An 18,494-nucleotide genomic window follows, 5' to 3' on the forward strand; every position below is an offset into this window, starting at 1 on the left:
ATTTAAAGTCATCGATGTGGCAGCACTGTGCAAGCAAATGTCAGTCTGGCAACACTAGAACTCTTGCGATAGTCGACAATAGTTTTGGTTGTTCCTTTTTTCCTACGTTCTTGAGTTTATTCATTTGATCGGATAGTAACTAAATAATTCACTATGTCACTAAATCCGCAGTACGAAGATATCGGCAAGGGATTTGTCCAACAATACTATAGTATTTTCGATGACCCGGCGAACCGAGCTAACGTGGTTAACTTCTATAGCGTAAGTAATTTTTCCCGTTCATCTACATTCGACTAAAAAGAGAGAGAGAAAAAAAGAAACATGTTGCATAGAAACCATTTGGAGCATGAGTGGGACATCCTGGTCCTAGCCACAGAACACCCCACACGCCCCAGCCCCGTTGAGTTGTGTACTCTAATATCTTTTGTTTCTGATAAAGGAAAGACGCCCTTTGCTTAACCAAAAATTTGCTCGTTTTATAAAACCTTCCGAGAAATTTTATGATGATGCTTTGCAAAAATAGCGCGCCAAATTATTAAAAAAAAAAAAAAAATGATCTTTTAATGTTGGTGGTGCTTCTCGAACCTTCCTCTTTGGTTGTTAGCAGCACATGTCCATACATATATACATATGTATGTACATACATGGTCAGTCATATGTACATATGTACATACATATATGTATATAATTTTATATATGTATTTATATTTTTGTGTTTTTTTCTTTTATTTAGGCTACAGATTCATTCATGACCTTCGAAGGCCATCAAATCCAGGGAGCACCAAAAATTTTAGAAAAAGTTCAGGTGAGTGACTCATAAGGCATAATTTTGTATTCAATTCAACTATTTTGTGCATTTCTTTGTGTCTTTATACGCGTCAGAGTTTGAGTTTTCAAAAAATCTCTCGAGTGATCACAACTGTCGACTCGCAGCCCACATTTGACGGCGGTGTCCTAATCAATGTCCTGGGACGACTTCAGGTATGCATAAAATCCCTTAAAGTTTGAAATTTTAATTGTGAAATTATAGAACAAATTGTTATTTAGTTGAATTTTTTAAAATTGCAAACAATCTTAGTTTTGTATGTACATAGAAAGAAGAGAATCTTTTGGCAATAGTTTACTTATTAAGTGATTTAAGTGATAAATAGTTTAATATGGCACCGAAATGTTTTGCCCTAAAACTTTCTATAAAATTTTGGGTGAGCGAGATTGTTGCGATTATCGTTGGCACTTTTGGAGAAGTTGAAATTTGAAGTTGATGGCAATTAAAGAAAATTCAATGCTTATTAATTGTACTACTTAGCCGCAAAGTTAAACGCATGCCATCTCACTCACTTCTCTGATCAAGGTGATCGATCCACAACTTTTTTATTTCATAATCTGATTCTAATGGAAAGTATGATTGATTTGGGATATCAGTAAATTCATATTTTTTTTCTTTTCATTGTTTGACTGAAAAATATTGTCTCAAATTTATGGCTGTGCTTAGACTATAGTACAATATTAACTTAAGTCGTATTCAATTGATTCTTAACGAATACTTTTTTTGATGTAAATGCAGACCGACGAGGATCAACCGCATGCATATATACAGACATTTGTGCTCAAGCCAGTCAGTGGTAGTTTTTTTGTAGAGCACGATATCTTTAGGCTGTCGCTGCACGATGTGTAGCTCGACAATGTCCAATGCCAATGCCAATCATCAAATCTCTTCTCCTTAACGATAACCAACAATGACGCCAACTTTATCACCAATGCCAGCTGCTGTTGCCCAACGATCAGGCCAAGTAAAAGCGAATTTTGTTAGACAAACACAACAACATGAATTCATAAGTAATGCTAACCATTGCCTCAATCCTTTTGGCTTGCATTCATTATCTCTTCTCCAATACTACTAAAACAAACAAAACAAAAACACTTAAACTAATATGTTTCACCTTACCTTTTATCGCATGGATTTTGTTTTGTTCGATTATTCAAACAATTATCACTAACAATAAGTGTAAATTATGTTTGAGCGAAATTAATGCAAAAAAAGAACCTTAAACTATCATATGAATGAATTTAAAGGATGCATATCATCTGAACACAATCACTCAGATTCTCATGTCTACATATCAACAATTCTCAGTTCCTTAAACTATAAAAGTGAACTTCCACCTCCCCATCACCCAACTGAAATCCAATCCAGTTTACAGCATTTGTGATTAGGGCGTGTTTTAGTCGTTAATTGATTAAAGGCAAAGACCTTATACTTTTTGGCAAACGACTTTTCATTTTAGAAGAATTCTAATCTAATACTCTTTATTTGTAAGAAAATATATAATTCTGAGGTTTTTACAACATTTAATTTTGAACTCTATTGGATTTCCTTTGGACATTTTTAATTATTGGCCGATATCGTCTCACTGTGATCTTAGCTTAAATAAACGTACAGTGAAAGCTCCAGCAGGCTGACATTTATCATGTAACCGTGGCCTTGACTCTGTATATGCAAATTGTATATTGGTTAAAAATCGAGCGGCATTAAGCATTTTATTATTTTATACACGCTTGCGCTTTATTTATTAATATGTTATCCTAACTAATTATTTATCATATTTCTTTTATTGCTATGGATCGATCCTTTTATTGATTGTAACTCATTTAATTGTCATTCATTTTGCAGTGCGATGACGATCCGCCACATGCCTATTCTCAAGTTTTTGTTCTGAAGGCCAATGCTGGAACCTTTTATGTTGCTCATGATATTTTCCGACTTAACATACATAATTCTGCCTAAGGAAAAACATATATTTCTATATATATATATCTACATATATGCCTATATGATGAGAACTATGATAACGACGACAACAACAAGAACAACAACGACGACGACGACGACGACGAGGAGCAAGACGAAGACACATCTCAAATAGCATGGAAAGACGATGTCATTCGGCGAAAAGTCAAACAAAAAATCCGTAAATCAGAGGCGCATCATGTTCTCACGTTTATCAGCAATAAAAATCAAACACAACACACACACACACACACAAATATTAAATAAATGAAGCATAAAGTGAAAAATACATAGAAAGAAATTAAATGCTACTTTTACACTATTTAAAAAAAGACAAAAACACACAAAAAAACTAACAAATCGAGCGTCAATCCGTTCTTTATTTTTTATGTCAACCACTAATTGAAGCGACCATCTCTGCTCCATTTAAGCCCTTTTGTTTGATTTGTAAAAAAAAAAAAAAAAACACACACACACACACACGCTTAAAATGTAAATTTTAGAAAACAAAAAAAAAATTATTTAAACTGATGTATGTATATATGTTTGTGTAGGTGTGCACTTAAAACTATGCTTGAAACAGGCAAACAAAAAGAAAAAAAAAAAAAAAACAAAACAAAAAAAAGCGCAAAAAAATGTAATGCGCAAAATAAAATGCGTCAGTTTTTTTTTTCATAATCATAAAATTCCTTAATAATTTGTTAAAAGATCATATTGCTGATCTACTTATCGCGAAATGTGAATATAGCATCGAAACCAAATAATACTCCATTGACAATGGCCAGCGAGGCCTTGATCAGGGCCAAATCCCTCGTGCGTGTACGAAAAGAGAACTCCCATGCCTCGATTATGAAGACGCCACTAGCCACAAAGAGGGCACAGCCCAGGACACTAAAGAATATGTCAATCCGTTTGTGTATGGGTGCACGCATCAAGACGCCTTGATGACAGAGATACAGTTAGACTTTAGTGGAAAATGGTAAAGGGAATGACACTGAGAGTGCAACTTACCAGCAAATACACCCAAGACCACAATGATATAGCCAGTGAATGTGCCAGTTGCCAGAAATGCTGTCATTATATCGCGATCATTGAAACTATAGAAATGCAAAATTAAACATGCTGTGGCAAAGGCCTAGAACCAAAAACAGAAAAATAAAATATGTAATTAAGAAATAATTTACACGAAAACGTAGTAAATAGTAAGGAAATTTTTTGGCATAGTCTTAATATAGTAATAATACTCAGCATTCTATTTCTATTTTGATTCTGATCACTGATCATAAATGACTACTATGTTAGAAGATATTCTTATTCAAGCCAAAACTACTCATAAAACAGTTTCGACTGCTTTTTTAGCTCGGTTTTGTCGAAAACGACTCATTTTGGAATAAAATTTTGCTTGGTTACTCATTTCAGAGTCAAATTCTGATTTAATGCAATCCTTTTTTATAAGAAAATAAAAATATTTCAATCGTAAAAAGTTCTTGAAATAGTTATAATAAAAAGTTATTGAAATTCTGATTATATTTTCTTAAATGTTAAAACAAAAGATATATTCATGGCCTTTAATCCCAAATCCTTTAAGTTTTTAGTACTTAATTCTAAAAATGTTATGTCCAGATAGCTTTTAAAATGAAATTATTTCATAGGAAAGATGAGTTTTTATGAATATAAAGTTTTGTTTATAAAGCTTACAGAGAGCTTCTTTATAGACATGTAATACAATATATTCAAAAAGTATTTTGAAAAACAAATGGATTTAAAAATGACGAGATTATAATTGAGAAATCCTTGTCCTTATAATAACAAAAGTTAAAAAACTTTTTCTATATTTTATATTGAACTTTGATGTCACCAAATTTTGTCTAGTATACTATCTCTTCCATGGTATCCAACATAGTTTTTAAAACAGGAAAATTAAATTAAATTATTTGGTATATGAGTTTAAAATTTACCAATTCCAAAAATTTAACCAGATTAAGTCGACCTTTACGTTCACCGTGAGACATTTTATAGAGAGTTTGGCTTGTTTTTTTTTTTTGTATTATTTTGTTAACTTTGTTTACAACAATTCTGCGATAAATGATATATACATAGGTATATATATGTATATATGATTGCTGTAAAGGGCTTCTTTTGAACTTGTTTGTTGGTTGTAGACACAGCGAAGGCAAAACGCAAACTGATCTTCCGAGCACTGATTATGATGGACCCAACCCAAAAAACCAAAACGAAACGAAACAATGAACAAAAAGTGATGCAAATTTGTGCATTATGCTTTTTGCTGAGCGCGATATTAATTAATTACACTTTATGGAAGCTTGTGAGTGGAAAGAGGAAATAGGCTGATGTATTTTGGTATACCCTATTCGAAATTGGGTATACCAAAGTGGACAAAATCCAAGTACTTGAATGGCTGAGATGACATCTTTAACTCCTCTGACTAAGGGGAGTCCAGCTTGCATATCTTAGGGGAAGGTGGAAGAGATTCAAGTAGATCCTTCCTTGAATCTTCTTAGATTGCAATTTCCACTAATAGGTATTAATTAAGTCTGCATCATTTCGTTTAGCATAGAAGATTTTTCGTTCTTTTGTGGAGTGGACACCGCATAGCGTTTTCCTTTGTACAGGGCATACACTTGGCCTCCCTCAGACTTGGACCAGCATTGGGGACCACGCACTTGATTAATGCAGAGGAACTTGATTTACATATGTATGTAGATATGAAAACAGATCACCATATGGCTGCAGTGGGTGGGGCCGTCCACCCACAGCAGCTCTTTATTCCCTTGGATTTCTAAACACATAAGTACTTGGCAGGCGGATTATAAAATTGGTTGTTTTCCAATTTGCTGCCTCATCTAATGATTAGGCTAATGGCTGAAAATAAAGTTCGTGAGATTTTGAGGAGAACGTTGAAATTGATAAATGAAAAACGAACAGGCATGCAAATGTTGAAATATCTAGATAAACAAAATACTTTAGTAAATGCAATTTGTTTTAGCAGTTAAGACTTCTTTGTTTCTTTTGGGATTGGATCTAAGCAAATTGAATTGCTCGGTTTCGCGGTTTTAGTTTTTAATGTCCTTAACCCTTGAAAACTCATAAGCAAAATGAATATACATAGTCTCCCTGCAGGTTTATAATTATGATTTAATGCCAAAGGTAGATCTAACAATATAAAAATTTGGGTAAAATTGTCCCCTAAAGTAGGCAGTCTACAAATTCAATTATTGTTAAAACTATTTAAAAATGTTGTGCCTTCTTATGTACATATATTACATATATTAAAGAGATTGAACCTCACGAGAATGACATTTGCCATTTTTCTAAATTTCTATAGCATAATTATGAGGGCAAATTTTCCCAATTTAGTTAACATTTCAATGTTTTATTGTTTTACATAGTAAATAGTCAGCCAATTTGCTAAAATTGCTCTAAAATGTAAAGTTTGAATCTATAAAAGATCAGACAACATAAATCAATAATTTTTGATTAATTTGAGAGGTAAACGAAAAGGCATTTAAAGTACAGATCTAAATGTCTCAGGAATGTTTTTGCAACTATCTAATTGAATGTTTATACCAACTTGTTTATATCTTAAAGTCTCTCTGGTTTTATATATATATATATATTTTTTTTTGCTAAGGTGTGTTTCATATTTTTATGAACAGAACGCAAACAAAATGAAATAGCATCAAGGTAATATGCCTGTTATTGAGCGACATATATCAAGCATTTAGGGGGAATCCCCTTGGGGATCCACAACTACTGTCAACTGATTTTGGCTTTTTAGATTGTCTTTTGATTTTACCTATCCCACCATGTTCAATGTAAAATATTCTTTATAAGAGAGCTAAGATTTTGTCTCAAGTTGTTTTAGTTCTTTAGGTGAGAACAGAAGTCACTAGAAATGGGTTTCATTTGCCTGGAAAATCCTGAATAAATGCATCTTCTTTAAACTAAAGATGCATATCTCTCCTATACATAGGTATATGGATCGCACCTTAAAAAAAAAAAAAAAAAAATCTCATTGCGTCTACAAAGATTGACAAGTAAACATGCAAGTATGGAAAATTCTATTTCCAGTTTAGTTTGTTGTTTTTTTTTTTTAAATAGATTTCCATCTATGTACATATGTATGTACATATAACAAACTGAACAACACGAGCATGAAGGGCAAAATCAACTTGACAATTCTATTGGTAATTATAGTAATAGTTGACTTTCGTATATCATTTAGTTTTAATAGCTAGAACAGATGATATGGAGTACTTGCTGCACCTATAAGTACAAGTATATTACAATAAAGTCTTTTAAACAGATCTTACTTGTTTTCAGTTTAGTATAAAACTCTAAGAAGAGCAACTCCGTGGACTTAGATTTGGGAAAAGCGATCAATATTCTACTGAACCTGAACAAAATTCTCATTAGATCGTTCTGATATCCGTTCGCACTTGTCTTATCCGGCTTATCCCGGTTCCCTCTATTTTGTTGATAACACACACACACACAAACAAAAAGAAAGCCCTATGTCAACATTCTAGAATAGTTTAGCTGATATACCCCTCGATCGATCGACCTCAATAAGGGGGGTATAAAATATGCATTTTTATAAACACACAACTTGTTAGACGTTAGACGTTAGAGACCAGATGATAGTCATATTGAAAGTTAGATTAGAATTCAGTCTTTCAGAATGTTGCCTTCGGAACTGATCAGTTGGGATAATGCGGTGTTTCGTTGCTATTTGGGCTGGTCAATGATATTGCTATTCAAAATGTTTGCCCTTAGCATTTTAGCCGGACTTATGCGATTCATAACATCGGTGAGTTCTTAATTCTTTTTTCATGTTTTTCTTCTAGGCGGGTCATCATGACGCGAGTTTTTCGAGTTTGCTCACTAAAAGCTTAGAGAGAGGCAGAGAGAGAGAGAGAGATAGAGCTTTTCTTGTACCCTGCAATCAGAGTGCAACGGGTCGAATGAATTATTTTTAAACCGCGGAAAGTTGTTTAAATATTAGTCATATATGTATTATATTTGTTAAGAGGGGGAGAGAGAGAGAGAGTTCCTTTGTTTTCGAATGTACTTCGTATCGACTTCGGCATGCACACACATTGCAACACGAGCTTATTGTACAGGGTAATTTGTAAGTCGTCTCCCCCAACAAAATGTACTCAATGTTTTGCTTATCAGCAGAGCGAGAGTATGGAAGAGAGAGAAAGCTAGTTTTGAGCGAAAGTGCGGTATAAAAAACAACTAGCTAAACGATACACGCAACAGTTTAACTTTAACGGGCATCTGGACGAGGCAGAATACAGTTTTGTGGAAAAAAACATAAACCCAAAATGACTTCAATTGGGCAACTTTTAAACTTTAGTAATCCCATTTTCAAGTCCTATGTCTTCTGGACTGGAGTCTTGGTGCTTAAAACTCTGGGAATGAGTTTACTCACAGCCTCACAGCGTTTTAGGACAAAGGTTTGTGCAATGAGCGGAGGGTGGGAATGGGAGACACACTCACAGACACAGACATAAACTCATACACATGCATGTGAATGGAAGAAGAGAGTTCAAAGTTTCTTCCTCTTCTGATTAGTTTAAAGGTGAAAGCTAAAACCTGGCATAATTTAAATCTATCATTTTGTTTTCTGTTTTTTTTTTCCCCTATTCATTTCCATATTTAGACCTTTGCCAATCCCGAGGACTTGATGTCGCCCAAATTGAAAGTTAAATTCGATGATCCCAATGTAGAACGTGTGCGTCGTGCTCACCGCAACGATCTGGAAAATATATTGCCCTTCTTTATCATTGGCCTGCTGTACACATTGACCAACCCATCGGCCTTCTTGGCCATCACACTGTTCCGTGTTGTGGGCATTGCTCGGATTGTTCACACATTGGTCTATGCCGTGGTTGTTGTCCCCCAACCGGCACGTGCTCTCTCCTGGTTTGCTGCCTACGGTGCTACCATCTACATGGCCGTCCAGGTGGTTGTAACAGCAGCCTTTTAAAATCAATTAACAAATTGTTAACAACTTGTAATTTTGTGAAGTTTTGATTATAGGATATCTTTTTTTTATTTCAACAAAGAAGCGTTTCATTTCATACAATGTAAATATTTGGATATTAGTGACGGATTATCTATATGGAAGGATACGAGCCTGAACAATTGATTTGATGCATTGATTCATTCATTCACAAAAATTTCACTCTTAACTAAACTTTGCTAATCTGTAACTTGGTCAAATCTTAACCGATTTTCGAAAGTAATATCTCGTTTTAATGCTCAAAAGTTTAATTCTTAATTCAATTGCCTGTAATTCAAATTAGTTAGTGTTCTTTTTCAAGCGAGACGAAAAATGCCATAGAAGAGCAAAATATTCCCATAAACGTCAATTTCATGAAGCTCTAACTAAGTCAATTTTTGGAGTATTTCAAAAATTCATGTCTTTATTTTCAAGTTAGAATAATGTCTTTCGATCTGCATTAAAATATCGAAACCTTAAATTTTAGCGATTTTCGCGAAAAATCATGATGTATACATCACGATTTTTTGCAAAAATTGGGTCAAAATTAATTTTTCCAAATATTCAAGTGTTTGATGCCATTTAAAAGTATATTGAAATCCGATTTAATTGATATATAACTTTTTGAAATCGGTTAAGAATCGCCGAAAATATAGTCTGAAGAAAAAGGCAAATTTTAATTTTAAAGAAATCTTTATCGGCGATTTCAAAATTAGCCGATCTGGATATCAGGGATTATAAGTATATATGTCGATTGAAGTATGCAATAGATCCATGAAGATGAAAAGGAACGAAAATATGACGAATCTAAGAGGACCCACAAAATGTATTCACGGTTTTTACAGATTACTCTTTGTTTAAAAAGGAAATTTTTACTAGATCCCTCTTTGGGAGTTTCGATCGATTCGCCATAAAATTTACTGCCCTTCCTTTCCTTTCCTTTGAGATGCATTGAATTAATGCAAAGAAGCAGAGATTTCTCCATTTTATTCCTTCATCCATTTTATCTTGCTTTTCATTCCGTTTTTATAAAGCAATTTCCAAAAATTCACTGGAATTTGTGACCTTTTCAAGTATAATATTTGTAATATCTTCTCTTAATCTCAAAAAAGGAAATGTATTTATTTATAAATTTTTTTCTTTTCCTAACTGATTCTCCCATATCTATCATCATTTCCATCAAGCAGTGTTAAAACTATCAACTGCTTGATGTAGTGTAAATGGGGCTTGCTTCGTTTCGGTTTGGTCTCCTACACCGGTTCTTTTTTATTTGTATTAAATATTGTGCTTTCCGCTCTCTCTCTCTCTGTGTACATAACGTGCATACATTTATAAATACATCCATACTGTACATATATGTACATATATATATAAAGAGAGAGTAGTGTGTAGAATGTGTTTCTGTCTCTTTCTGGTTAGCACTTCGCTTTCGGTGGCGCTCAGTTCGGATTCTCCCCAGTCTCAACAGCAGGTCTCAGGCCAGGCCAGGCCAAAGCAAAGCAAACCAAACCAACAAAACAACAAAATCTAATTCCGCTTTTCATATCAGTTGCTGTCGTTGGCAGCATCGTGGCGGTTCGTCGGTCAAGTGGCTCCTAGAAAAAAACAAAAAACACAAATCAGTGGAGAGATAGTAACAATAAAATCATATTTATTTAACATTTTATTGAACAAATATCAGTTTTTCAACGACCCATCCCCCAGCCACCTCAAGTAAGTAACAAAATAAAAAAAAACTGTTATCCTTTTTTGTTCCATGTTCTTGTTGGCAACTCTCAAGTTCATTGCACGCAAATAACCTAAAGTATGAAAGGCAGGAAAAACAGGAATTCTTACACCCCTCCCCTCCCCCACCACTAGAGTTGGAAAAAATTTCAAATGTTCTTGCTACTTTCTTAGACTTTTGGTTAGAACAACAAAAAAAACACACACACACACATTGTACGTACAATATTCTTCTAGGAAAGAACCGCGTGTTGGCATTTGTTTTTTCTGTTCCGCTTTTTCCACACACACACAAACACACATTAGGGTGGGCCTTGGAACTCACACAAATGTACAAAATTTCTAATATTTTGCCGGCCAGGTGTTTGGAAATACCGATACCAAGAACTTTTTTTGTGATATCGAAAACTTTACTTTAATTTCTGGCAAAACTTTACTGAGAAAACCCACGGAACACACATTTTCAATATTTTTCATTCATATTTTGGAATACAAATAGACCTATGTAAGTATGTAGCATGTAATTAGCAAAAATCTCATATTTTTATTGGTCCGCAAAATTATTTAACAAATTTTGAGATAAACAAATTTTCATTGAATTGGAAAAAGTGAAAAAGTTTTGAAAACTCTGTCGGATCTAGAGGCATTTTAAATACCGTATATTTGCCCCGTAATGTATGCAATAAAAAGATAAATAGTTACAAAAAGAATTGACTGGCAAAATGTATCGAAATTCTGAGGGATCTCTCGTCCTGTAAATTGACTAAAATAATAGAAAAAAGTCGATAAATCCTATTTTTAAAAAACAATGAAACACTTTTGAATTGTTTGATTGGTTTATATTGTTAAAGGACAACATTTTGTTTTGCCCAGAGAAATTTCCAAAGGTTCTAGAGTAAACTTTCTTCACTATTATTTAGCCATTTTGGTATTATCAAAACCGTTTTTATTTATCTGATATTTATCCCAAAATTTCCCTTATTTCGGAAAAACATTGAATTTGAAATGATTAAAATTGGTTTAGTTTGAAAAAAAATGATTGCCATTAAATAAATTTAGTCTTATTTGGTAAATAAAATCCAATATTAATAAAATATGGAAAGTGATTTTCACTTTATCGTATAACCGAAATGATATGCTTACCATAAAAATCACCTGACCCATAATCCTCTAGCCAACAGTCAGTCAAGACGTCATTCACCGTTCATTTGCCATTTAGGCCGTTATCGGACAAGACATTAACTGAAAATTGCCTTCCGGCACAATGGCTTGAAAGCAATTTTGTCACAGTAAACTTGTTGCTTATTGTCTAATGGCTAAAACAAACTATAATGTTATTCCATAAAAGGATGATTCTATAATTTCCAACTGAATTAACTCAATTCAAAAACAATTTTATGGTTATTTCGAGCCTTAAACCTTTATCGTAACCTGCTTATTCAATTCTTTAACTCAAATATGATTTAAATGATTCTGCCAACTTAAGACCTAGATCGAAAATTGGCACTCCTTACTATAATGAGGTGATTGATTATCTCAATTCAGTCTATTTTTGAACAATCCTTCAGTTCGAAAATGGTTTTTAATAGTTCTGATATGGGAGATAATAATAAAGTACAATCTGTTTAAATGATTTTGCAAAAATTATTCTCACGTCATAGTCAGAAATTCACAATTACGAAATCAGAGAGTTGATAACATTTGATCCCCTCGGCCATGAAATTAGTTTTGCAGTTTGCCAGATGTCCATGAGTCTTAGAACTAAAAAACAAAAAAAGAAATCTCAAGTAAACAATTCGATTTTGAACAATTAACTTTATCGCCACGTAATGACAATTCTTTTCGTTTCTTAACAGATAATACATAATGCCGCCAACTAAGCCATATGAGAGGCCAGCGGATTTTATTGATCCTGGGCTGCCATCGAAATGTAAATGGCATTTGGGGACCAAGGAACAGACGCCACATACTCAACGTGAGATTGCCCATAGGCAAAAGATAACACCCGATATTCTGCATGTGATTGGAATGACGCCATTGGTTAAGCTAAATAACATTCCAGCTAAAGAGGGCATACAGTGTGAAATGTGTGAGTAGTCTGGAAGGATATAGTCTCTGGAGGGTCCTTATTCCCTTTACTCTGCTTTAGATGCCAAATGTGAGTTCTTGAATCCAGGGGGATCGGTCAAAGATCGTATTGGCTATCGCATGGTGCAGGATGCCGAGGAGAAGGGTCTATTGAAGCCTGGTTATACAATCATTGAGCCAACCTCTGGTAATACGGGCATTGGCCTGGCCATGGCCGCTGCTGTCAAGGGCTACAAGTGCATCATTGTGATGCCCGAGAAAATGTCTAATGAGAAGGTCTATGCGTTGCGTACCCTTGGTGCCAAAATCATTAGGACACCAACTGAGGCGCCATACGATTCACCCGAAGGTCTCATCTATGTGGCCCAGAAACTGCAGCGAGAGACACCCAATTCAATTGTGCTGGATCAGTATAGGAACTCGGGCAATCCATTGGCCCATTATGATGGCACTGGAGCCGAGATCCTTTGGCAATTGGACAATAAAGTGGACATGATTGTCGTTTCGGCTGGCACGGCTGGCACTATTAGCGGCATTGGTCGCAAGATTAAGGAACAGGCGCCGAATTGTAAAATTGTTGGTGTCGATCCATTTGGCTCAGTGTTGGCCCGTCCCAAGGAATTGAATCGCAGCGATGTGGAATTCTATGAGGTGGAGGGCATTGGCTATGATTTTCCACCCACCGTCTACGATGCATCGACCATCGATGTGTGGACAAAGATCGGTGATGCCGACTGTTTTCCCATGAGCCGACGCCTTAATGCCGAGGAAGGTCTCCTTTGTGGTGGCTCCAGCGGAGGTGCCATGACTGCAGCCCTGCAGCATGCCCGCACTTTGAAGGCCGGTCAACGTTGTGTGGTCATATTGCCCGATGGCATTAGAAATTACATGACAAAATTCGTCTCGGACAATTGGATGGAGGCAAGGGGCTTCAAAGAGCCTGTCAACGAGCATCATCATTGGTGGTGGTCTGTGCCCATTAGCGAATTGAAACTTAAGCAACCCCAGGAATTGCTACCATACAATTGCACAGTGGGTACGGCCATAGAGACCATGAAGGAGCTTCAAGTTCAGCAGTTGGCCATAACCGATGAGGACAATAGGTAAGCAGACATCCCGGCTTTACACTGCACATCTAAAGTCCATATCCTTTCATTAATTGCAGCTCTATACTGGGCGTTGTCAGCCAGGACACTTTGATCAATCAGATTGTCAGCCTGAATCGTCAGCTCACGGATCCCGCCACAAAGGCTCTGAATAAACGTGTCATCCGTCTAAATGAAACAGATATTCTGGGTAAACTTGCTCGTGTTCTTGAAGTGGATCCATGTGTACTGATCTTTGGAACCAATTCAACAAGCGACAAAGAAGAGCTAAAAGCTCTGGCCACAAAACTGGATGTGATTGCATTTATTGGAAATGGCAGTGCCAAAACCAATGGCACCAATTTGAATGGAAAGCATTAGCACTTATATGGATATAACTTGACAGGCACGCGATGTGGGCTCAAAAATATCTGCATACAAAAATAAATAAGATAGAAAGTGAAAACATTTACATTTATCACACACACACACACACACATACATAAGTACATATATACGTATTGCTCATTCAATAAAACAAAAGACAGTAACAGGTCACTAAATTTTGAAATAAAATGAGAATTATTCAAGCTTATTCATTTCATTTACCTCTTACGTAAACAGAGAAAAAGGAGAACGAAATTTATTCTTCATCCTGTCCAGCATATTATCAATTTATTCCTTTAAATATACTTGGCAATACTTTTACATTATTTTCCATTCATAAATTTTATTCACTTTTTGTTCTTACGCCTTCATTCTTAGCTCATTTACATAAACATACGAATTAAAAAAAAAAATTTATATTTTTAAAAGTAAATACTAAACTAAAATGCGACTTATTGTCAGCTGAAACAGGCGACAGAGAAAGCAACAATAATACTCAGTAAGAGATTACCAAATGCAATATGTTTTTGAAAGACATACAGAGAGAGGGAGAGATGCAGAGAGCGCGAGCTAATGTACAACACTGACACGCACACACACACACACACAAATAAAATGTGGGTGGTGGGTCCGGTCTGGTGGTATATATCATTTTAGACCCCACGATTTGGCAAGTCTTTGACTTTATAGATACGCACTAGCCAATGCTCTGTCGTATAGGCCTCCTCAAGAACATCTAGCTCAAAGTCCTTATTGCCAATTTCCGCCGCTCGGACACGATCATATCCTTGAGCCTTGCCGCCCTCTGTGTACATTTGACCAAAACGATAATAGCACATCTTATACATCAGACAATTGAGTAATGTTGGTGAGCCTTCTTTGTCCACCCGAAATTCACCATTGGCCGCATAATAGTCCTTCTCCTTGATGTGAGCACCGCGATCTGTACTGCCACCGATGCGTACCATCCATAGGAATTTGTTAATATCATCGGATGAATAACCGGTTAGACCACCAAAGATGACTAGTACATAATCTACATCCAATTCTCGCATTATCTCGTATGCTTTCTCCTCCGATGATGCCATGGCCTGGCCAACTCGTGAGATATGAGTATTATTCCAAGTGTTATTATCCACCAAAATAGTACGATTTGCCATAGCCGTTATTTGATAGCCATAATCCCACCAAGACATAATTCGAGCATCCTTAAAAGAGAGAGATAGACAAACGAATGAATAACAAAATCAATTTGCGATACTTTTGTTAAGTCTCGTAAGGTTTATTGGTTTGGACATTAAGACTGTTAAAAGGCATTTCGTTTCGTTCAATGCCATCAATCTTAGTAAAAGTAATCAGCTGATTTGGTAGTACTCATTATGTTTCATACTCTTCCTATCAAGAATTACATATAGTATTCATCATTTTAAGTGTCCATTTTGTATCAACATCAATTTTTTTTTAAGTTAAAACTCACCTCTGGAGTATTCATCTGCAGCCAGTAATAGGCCTCACGAAAATCATCAAATATAATGCGACCGCCATCATGGGATCGAGCACTTAGCACAATGCTGGGTGACGAATACGCTTCCGAGGTAACCCATGTACAGTGTAGAGTATATACGATTAGCATCAATGTGATTATGCCCACAAATCCGATGGCCACCTCACTTTTAACACCACCGCTCTGTTGTTCCAGTTTTTTATGCTGTCGCTTGCTTTCTGTTGCCTTGGCTGCTCCGCCGGCATCCACACTTCTGATATATTTGGCCAAAAGATGGGAAATTGCTATGCCCGAAAGTACACACATCACTGGCGCAAGGACAAGCATCAGACGAACCATAACGCCAGCAAAGTAAATGCTTGTCACACCATACAAGATGATAAATATATTCGAGTCGGTGAGGCGTGAAAAGCAAAAGTAAAGGCCGGCAGGAAAGAGAAAGACTAGAATCTGCCAAAATAAACATATTCACAAGAATTGAAAATTAAATATAAGAGAAGAAAATTTGAATGAAAAGCCATTTTTATGAAAGATGATGTAAATGAATGCGACACATTTTGTATCAGCGATCAAAGTGCTATGTAATCATTTAAATGCATTAAGGCGCATAGCTCATACGCATCGTATATGGTTTCATCAGCAAAAAAATATGGTTGAAATCACAGAAATATAAACTCTCAGATATAAAACACACCTGCAGATCAAAATAGAAGGATGACCATGATGTCGGCTGATGTTCTGATACAGATGCAATAATTGGTATATGATTTTTGGCATATGATGGATCCAGCAGTGAATAGAATCGTCCAGTCCAGGGCGATACCTTGCCGGTGATAGTCAACAAGGTACCAACAACCAGCACAATAGTCAATACACTTGACACGAGCGTCTTGAAGAGCAATTCAAAATGATCTTTCGGCATACGTGAGCGCAAATAATCAACAAAAGCATGTATCTGACAGAGGCCAAAAACACCCAATGCCTAAATGAAAATTGCAGGAAGAAAAGACTCTTAGAAGACTATACGACAATTTTCTTTTGCATGATATACTTACCAACATATGTTCTGAGCTCTGGATGGGCTGGAAGCCAACAAATGATATCTGCATGGATAAGATTGTGCCAACACAATACAGGGTGCTATATGCTACATAGATGCGATGCGAGAATCGTCCCGTCACCATCAATGCAAGCACGTGCAAAGGTATCAAATTGATAAGAAAGACATAACCACCCCACGAAGAGACCATATAAAAATAGGCCAGGGCGGAAAGGCTCGACCAAAAAATGGTACCAGTCTTTACAGCCTTGATCCACAGATAGTATGTGAATAGCATGCAAAAGATGGCAATTCCCTCATTGTCATAGGAACCAGCTACAGATCGCGAGATATAGCCAGGCACAATCGAAATTAAGGCAGCCGCCACCAGGCCAGCTCCTGTGCTCTGCATTTCAAAAAAAAAAAAAAAAAAAAAAAACACACACATAATCACAAATCAGGATTTCATCCTTAAGAATTATATCCCAACTTACATGAATCTCCTTGGTTAGGGCATAGGTGACCAATGTGGTCAGTGATGAGAAAAATGGCGCCAGGAATACACACACATTGCGTATATCTATGGTTATGTTCAATAGCCACATTATCCGATACAAAGCGGCGGATGTGACCATGAGACCGGGATAAATGGTCCCACCGATGATCCTGCCCAACGGATACCAGGCGCGATCATCGAACCAATTGTGGAATTTGTAAAAGCCCTGCTCGGCCAGAAACCGCGTGGTGCGGTAATTAAAATACGGATCAAATTCATGTATCACGCTTTCGAAACGCAGCACTGAAAACAAGCGCGTGGCAAACGCTGCAAAGAGCAAAGCGATAAAGAACGAGCAAAAAAGAACGAAGTTAAAATGTAAAAAACCACATGGCCCAATTCGCCCGAAATGAATTATTTCGCCTTAAATTGTTGCCCTCTCGCCGTTTTTGGAACGATCGCTCAAAGAACTAGTTCACTGGTATCACAATTATCAAATTATCATTTCTAGACTTTTCATTTCTGGTCACACTATTCCAATTGTTTGGTTTTATTTTATACTTTTCTAAAAATCAGGATTGATAAAAATTTTAAGAACACAAAAAAACACAAAACAAGAACTGTGTCAAATAGGAAATAAATATATGATTTAAATATGGAAATTAAATTATTGTCTGATTTGGTTTAAATCTGAGAACAATTTATACATAGAATGTGCTTTTATGCATTGTTCATTAATAAGTCATTGACGGGAAATCGAATTGTTTTTTGCATTGTTTTATTGATGCCTTGGATAAAGGCATGCATTTTGGATAAAACAGTTTTAAATTTTGCCATACCAATTATCGATCTAAGAATTAATCAACTGAAAGGGTATGCGAACTTCGACACGGCTTACAACCACTCACTTAAGACTTTTAATTTGCAAATCAATTGAAGCCATTTAAGACTACTCACATAGAACTGCAGCTGTTATTAATATGATAAGTTTAACCAGATGTTCTTGCTTCTCCCAGGTTAAAAGGTCCCTGGCCATGGCTAAGATCATGATGCCGGTCGGTCTCCGTCGGGGTTGTTGTTGTTGTTTTTGTTGCTTTTTTCACTTACGCCGGCTCCGATTGCAACACGACTGCTACCAAATGTTTAACCAAAACCCGCACAAACTGATGGTTAAAAACATTACCTGACCGCTCCTATAAGCGGTATAAGAACTTTGCCAATTATAATTTAGTGCAAATATGCATAAATCGTAGGCGGAAGAAAAAACTTAATTCGTGGCAGGCAAATTTGATAGGATATATATCGATATTTATCATTGCTGTATCTGGTAACTCTGGGTGATTTTGAATAT

At 35.9% G+C, this 18,494-nt stretch overlaps 5 protein-coding genes and 1 non-coding gene across 9 annotated transcripts; 3 read left to right on the forward strand and 3 right to left on the reverse strand.

Annotated features, from left to right (window-relative positions):
• The first annotated feature begins 41 nt into the window (after positions 1-41).
• Positions 42-3,029, forward strand: Ntf-2 (nuclear transport factor-2). 2 transcript variants are annotated; one of them, XR_011033511.1, is made up of 5 exons: positions 42-261; positions 734-805; positions 883-981; positions 1,565-1,790; positions 2,672-3,029. XR_011033511.1 is itself a non-coding variant. In XM_068300417.1 (4 exons), the coding sequence occupies exons 1-4, from the start codon at positions 154-156 to the stop codon at positions 2,783-2,785; spliced, it is 393 nt and encodes a 130-aa protein (XP_068156518.1). In that variant the 5' UTR covers positions 49-153; the 3' UTR covers positions 2,786-3,029. The 2 variants fall into 2 exon arrangements, 1 of the variants encoding a protein (XP_068156518.1); XM_068300417.1 differs by lacking the exon at positions 1,565-1,790 and having other exon boundaries at positions 49-261.
• On the reverse strand, positions 2,676-4,800 carry LOC137584832 (uncharacterized). Its single transcript, XM_068300406.1, has 3 exons — positions 4,747-4,800; positions 3,800-3,923; positions 2,676-3,728 (listed from the first exon to the last, which is right to left on the reverse strand). Exons 1-3 carry the CDS (start codon positions 4,798-4,800, stop codon positions 3,511-3,513), a joined length of 396 nt encoding a protein of 131 aa, XP_068156507.1. The 3' UTR covers positions 2,676-3,510.
• A 2,668-nt stretch (positions 4,801-7,468) lies between these two features.
• Positions 7,469-8,885, forward strand: Mgstl (Microsomal glutathione S-transferase-like). Of its 2 annotated transcripts, none has more exons than XM_068301305.1 (2): positions 7,469-7,619; positions 8,478-8,885. In XM_068301305.1, the coding sequence occupies exons 1-2, from the start codon at positions 7,491-7,493 to the stop codon at positions 8,802-8,804; spliced, it is 456 nt and encodes a 151-aa protein (XP_068157406.1). In that variant the 5' UTR covers positions 7,469-7,490; the 3' UTR covers positions 8,805-8,885. The 2 variants fall into 2 exon arrangements, with proteins under 2 accessions (XP_068157406.1, XP_068157396.1); XM_068301295.1 differs by lacking the exon at positions 7,469-7,619 and adding an exon at positions 8,074-8,271.
• A 1,389-nt stretch (positions 8,886-10,274) lies between these two features.
• On the forward strand, positions 10,275-14,299 carry Cbs (Cystathionine beta-synthase). 2 transcript variants are annotated; one of them, XM_068297773.1, is made up of 5 exons: positions 10,275-10,532; positions 10,782-11,049; positions 12,401-12,633; positions 12,694-13,735; positions 13,798-14,299. In XM_068297773.1, the coding sequence occupies exons 3-5, from the start codon at positions 12,411-12,413 to the stop codon at positions 14,096-14,098; spliced, it is 1,566 nt and encodes a 521-aa protein (XP_068153874.1). In that variant the 5' UTR covers positions 10,275-10,532; positions 10,782-11,049; positions 12,401-12,410; the 3' UTR covers positions 14,099-14,299. The 2 variants fall into 2 exon arrangements, with proteins under 2 accessions (XP_068153874.1, XP_068153865.1); XM_068297764.1 differs by lacking the exon at positions 10,782-11,049 and having other exon boundaries at positions 10,278-10,532.
• Positions 14,300-14,359: 60 nt separating this feature from the next.
• Stt3A (catalytic subunit 3A of the oligosaccharyltransferase complex) lies at positions 14,360-18,446 on the reverse strand. The gene is made up of 6 exons (XM_068297738.1): positions 18,101-18,446; positions 17,142-17,470; positions 16,664-17,053; positions 16,303-16,590; positions 15,582-16,058; positions 14,360-15,312 (listed from the first exon to the last, which is right to left on the reverse strand). Exons 1-6 carry the CDS (start codon positions 18,189-18,191, stop codon positions 14,758-14,760), a joined length of 2,130 nt encoding a protein of 709 aa, XP_068153839.1. The 5' UTR covers positions 18,192-18,446; the 3' UTR covers positions 14,360-14,757.
• Positions 15,449-15,536, reverse strand: LOC137571955 (small nucleolar RNA Me28S-U3344). The gene has a single exon (XR_011031503.1). It is a non-coding gene; the product is annotated as a small nucleolar RNA Me28S-U3344 (small nucleolar RNA).
• Positions 18,447-18,494: the final 48 nt, after the last annotated feature.

This window comes from Drosophila tropicalis, unplaced genomic scaffold, assembly GCF_018151085.1.
Source record: "Drosophila tropicalis isolate 14030-0801.00 unplaced genomic scaffold, ASM1815108v1 contig_158, whole genome shotgun sequence".
NCBI classification, from domain to species: domain Eukaryota; kingdom Metazoa; phylum Arthropoda; class Insecta; order Diptera; family Drosophilidae; genus Drosophila; species Drosophila tropicalis.

Bases quoted from the DNA above. Each gene is read 5' to 3' on its own strand.
- Ntf-2 (XM_068300417.1), top strand. From the start codon at position 154: ATGTCACTAAATCCGCAGTACGAAGATATCGGCAAGGGATTTGTCCAA. The intron at 806-882 runs GTGAGTGACTCA...TATACGCGTCAG, and splicing joins AAATTTTAGAAAAAGTTCAG to AGTTTGAGTTTTCAAAAAAT. The intron at 982-2,671 runs GTATGCATAAAA...TTCATTTTGCAG, and splicing joins ATGTCCTGGGACGACTTCAG to TGCGATGACGATCCGCCACA.
- LOC137584832 (XM_068300406.1), bottom strand. From the start codon at position 4,800: ATGTCTCACGGTGAACGTAAAGGTCGACTTAATCTGGTTAAATTTTTG. The intron at 3,924-4,746 runs GTAAATTTTAAA...TTTTGGTTCTAG, and splicing joins TGGTTAAATTTTTGGAATTG to GCCTTTGCCACAGCATGTTT. The intron at 3,729-3,799 runs GTAAGTTGCACT...TCTGTCATCAAG, and splicing joins GGTCTTGGGTGTATTTGCTG to GCGTCTTGATGCGTGCACCC.
- Mgstl (XM_068301295.1), top strand. From the start codon at position 8,140: ATGACTTCAATTGGGCAACTTTTAAACTTTAGTAATCCCATTTTCAAG. The intron at 8,272-8,477 runs GTTTGTGCAATG...TTCCATATTTAG, and splicing joins CACAGCGTTTTAGGACAAAG to ACCTTTGCCAATCCCGAGGA.
- Cbs (XM_068297773.1), top strand. From the start codon at position 12,411: ATGCCGCCAACTAAGCCATATGAGAGGCCAGCGGATTTTATTGATCCT. The intron at 12,634-12,693 runs GTGAGTAGTCTG...ACTCTGCTTTAG, and splicing joins GGGCATACAGTGTGAAATGT to ATGCCAAATGTGAGTTCTTG. The intron at 13,736-13,797 runs GTAAGCAGACAT...CATTAATTGCAG, and splicing joins ATAACCGATGAGGACAATAG to CTCTATACTGGGCGTTGTCA.
- Stt3A (XM_068297738.1), bottom strand. From the start codon at position 18,191: ATGATCTTAGCCATGGCCAGGGACCTTTTAACCTGGGAGAAGCAAGAA. The intron at 17,054-17,141 runs GTAAGTTGGGAT...TTTGAAATGCAG, and splicing joins CCCTAACCAAGGAGATTCAT to AGCACAGGAGCTGGCCTGGT. The intron at 15,313-15,581 runs GTGAGTTTTAAC...CTCTCTTTTAAG, and splicing joins TGCAGATGAATACTCCAGAG to GATGCTCGAATTATGTCTTG.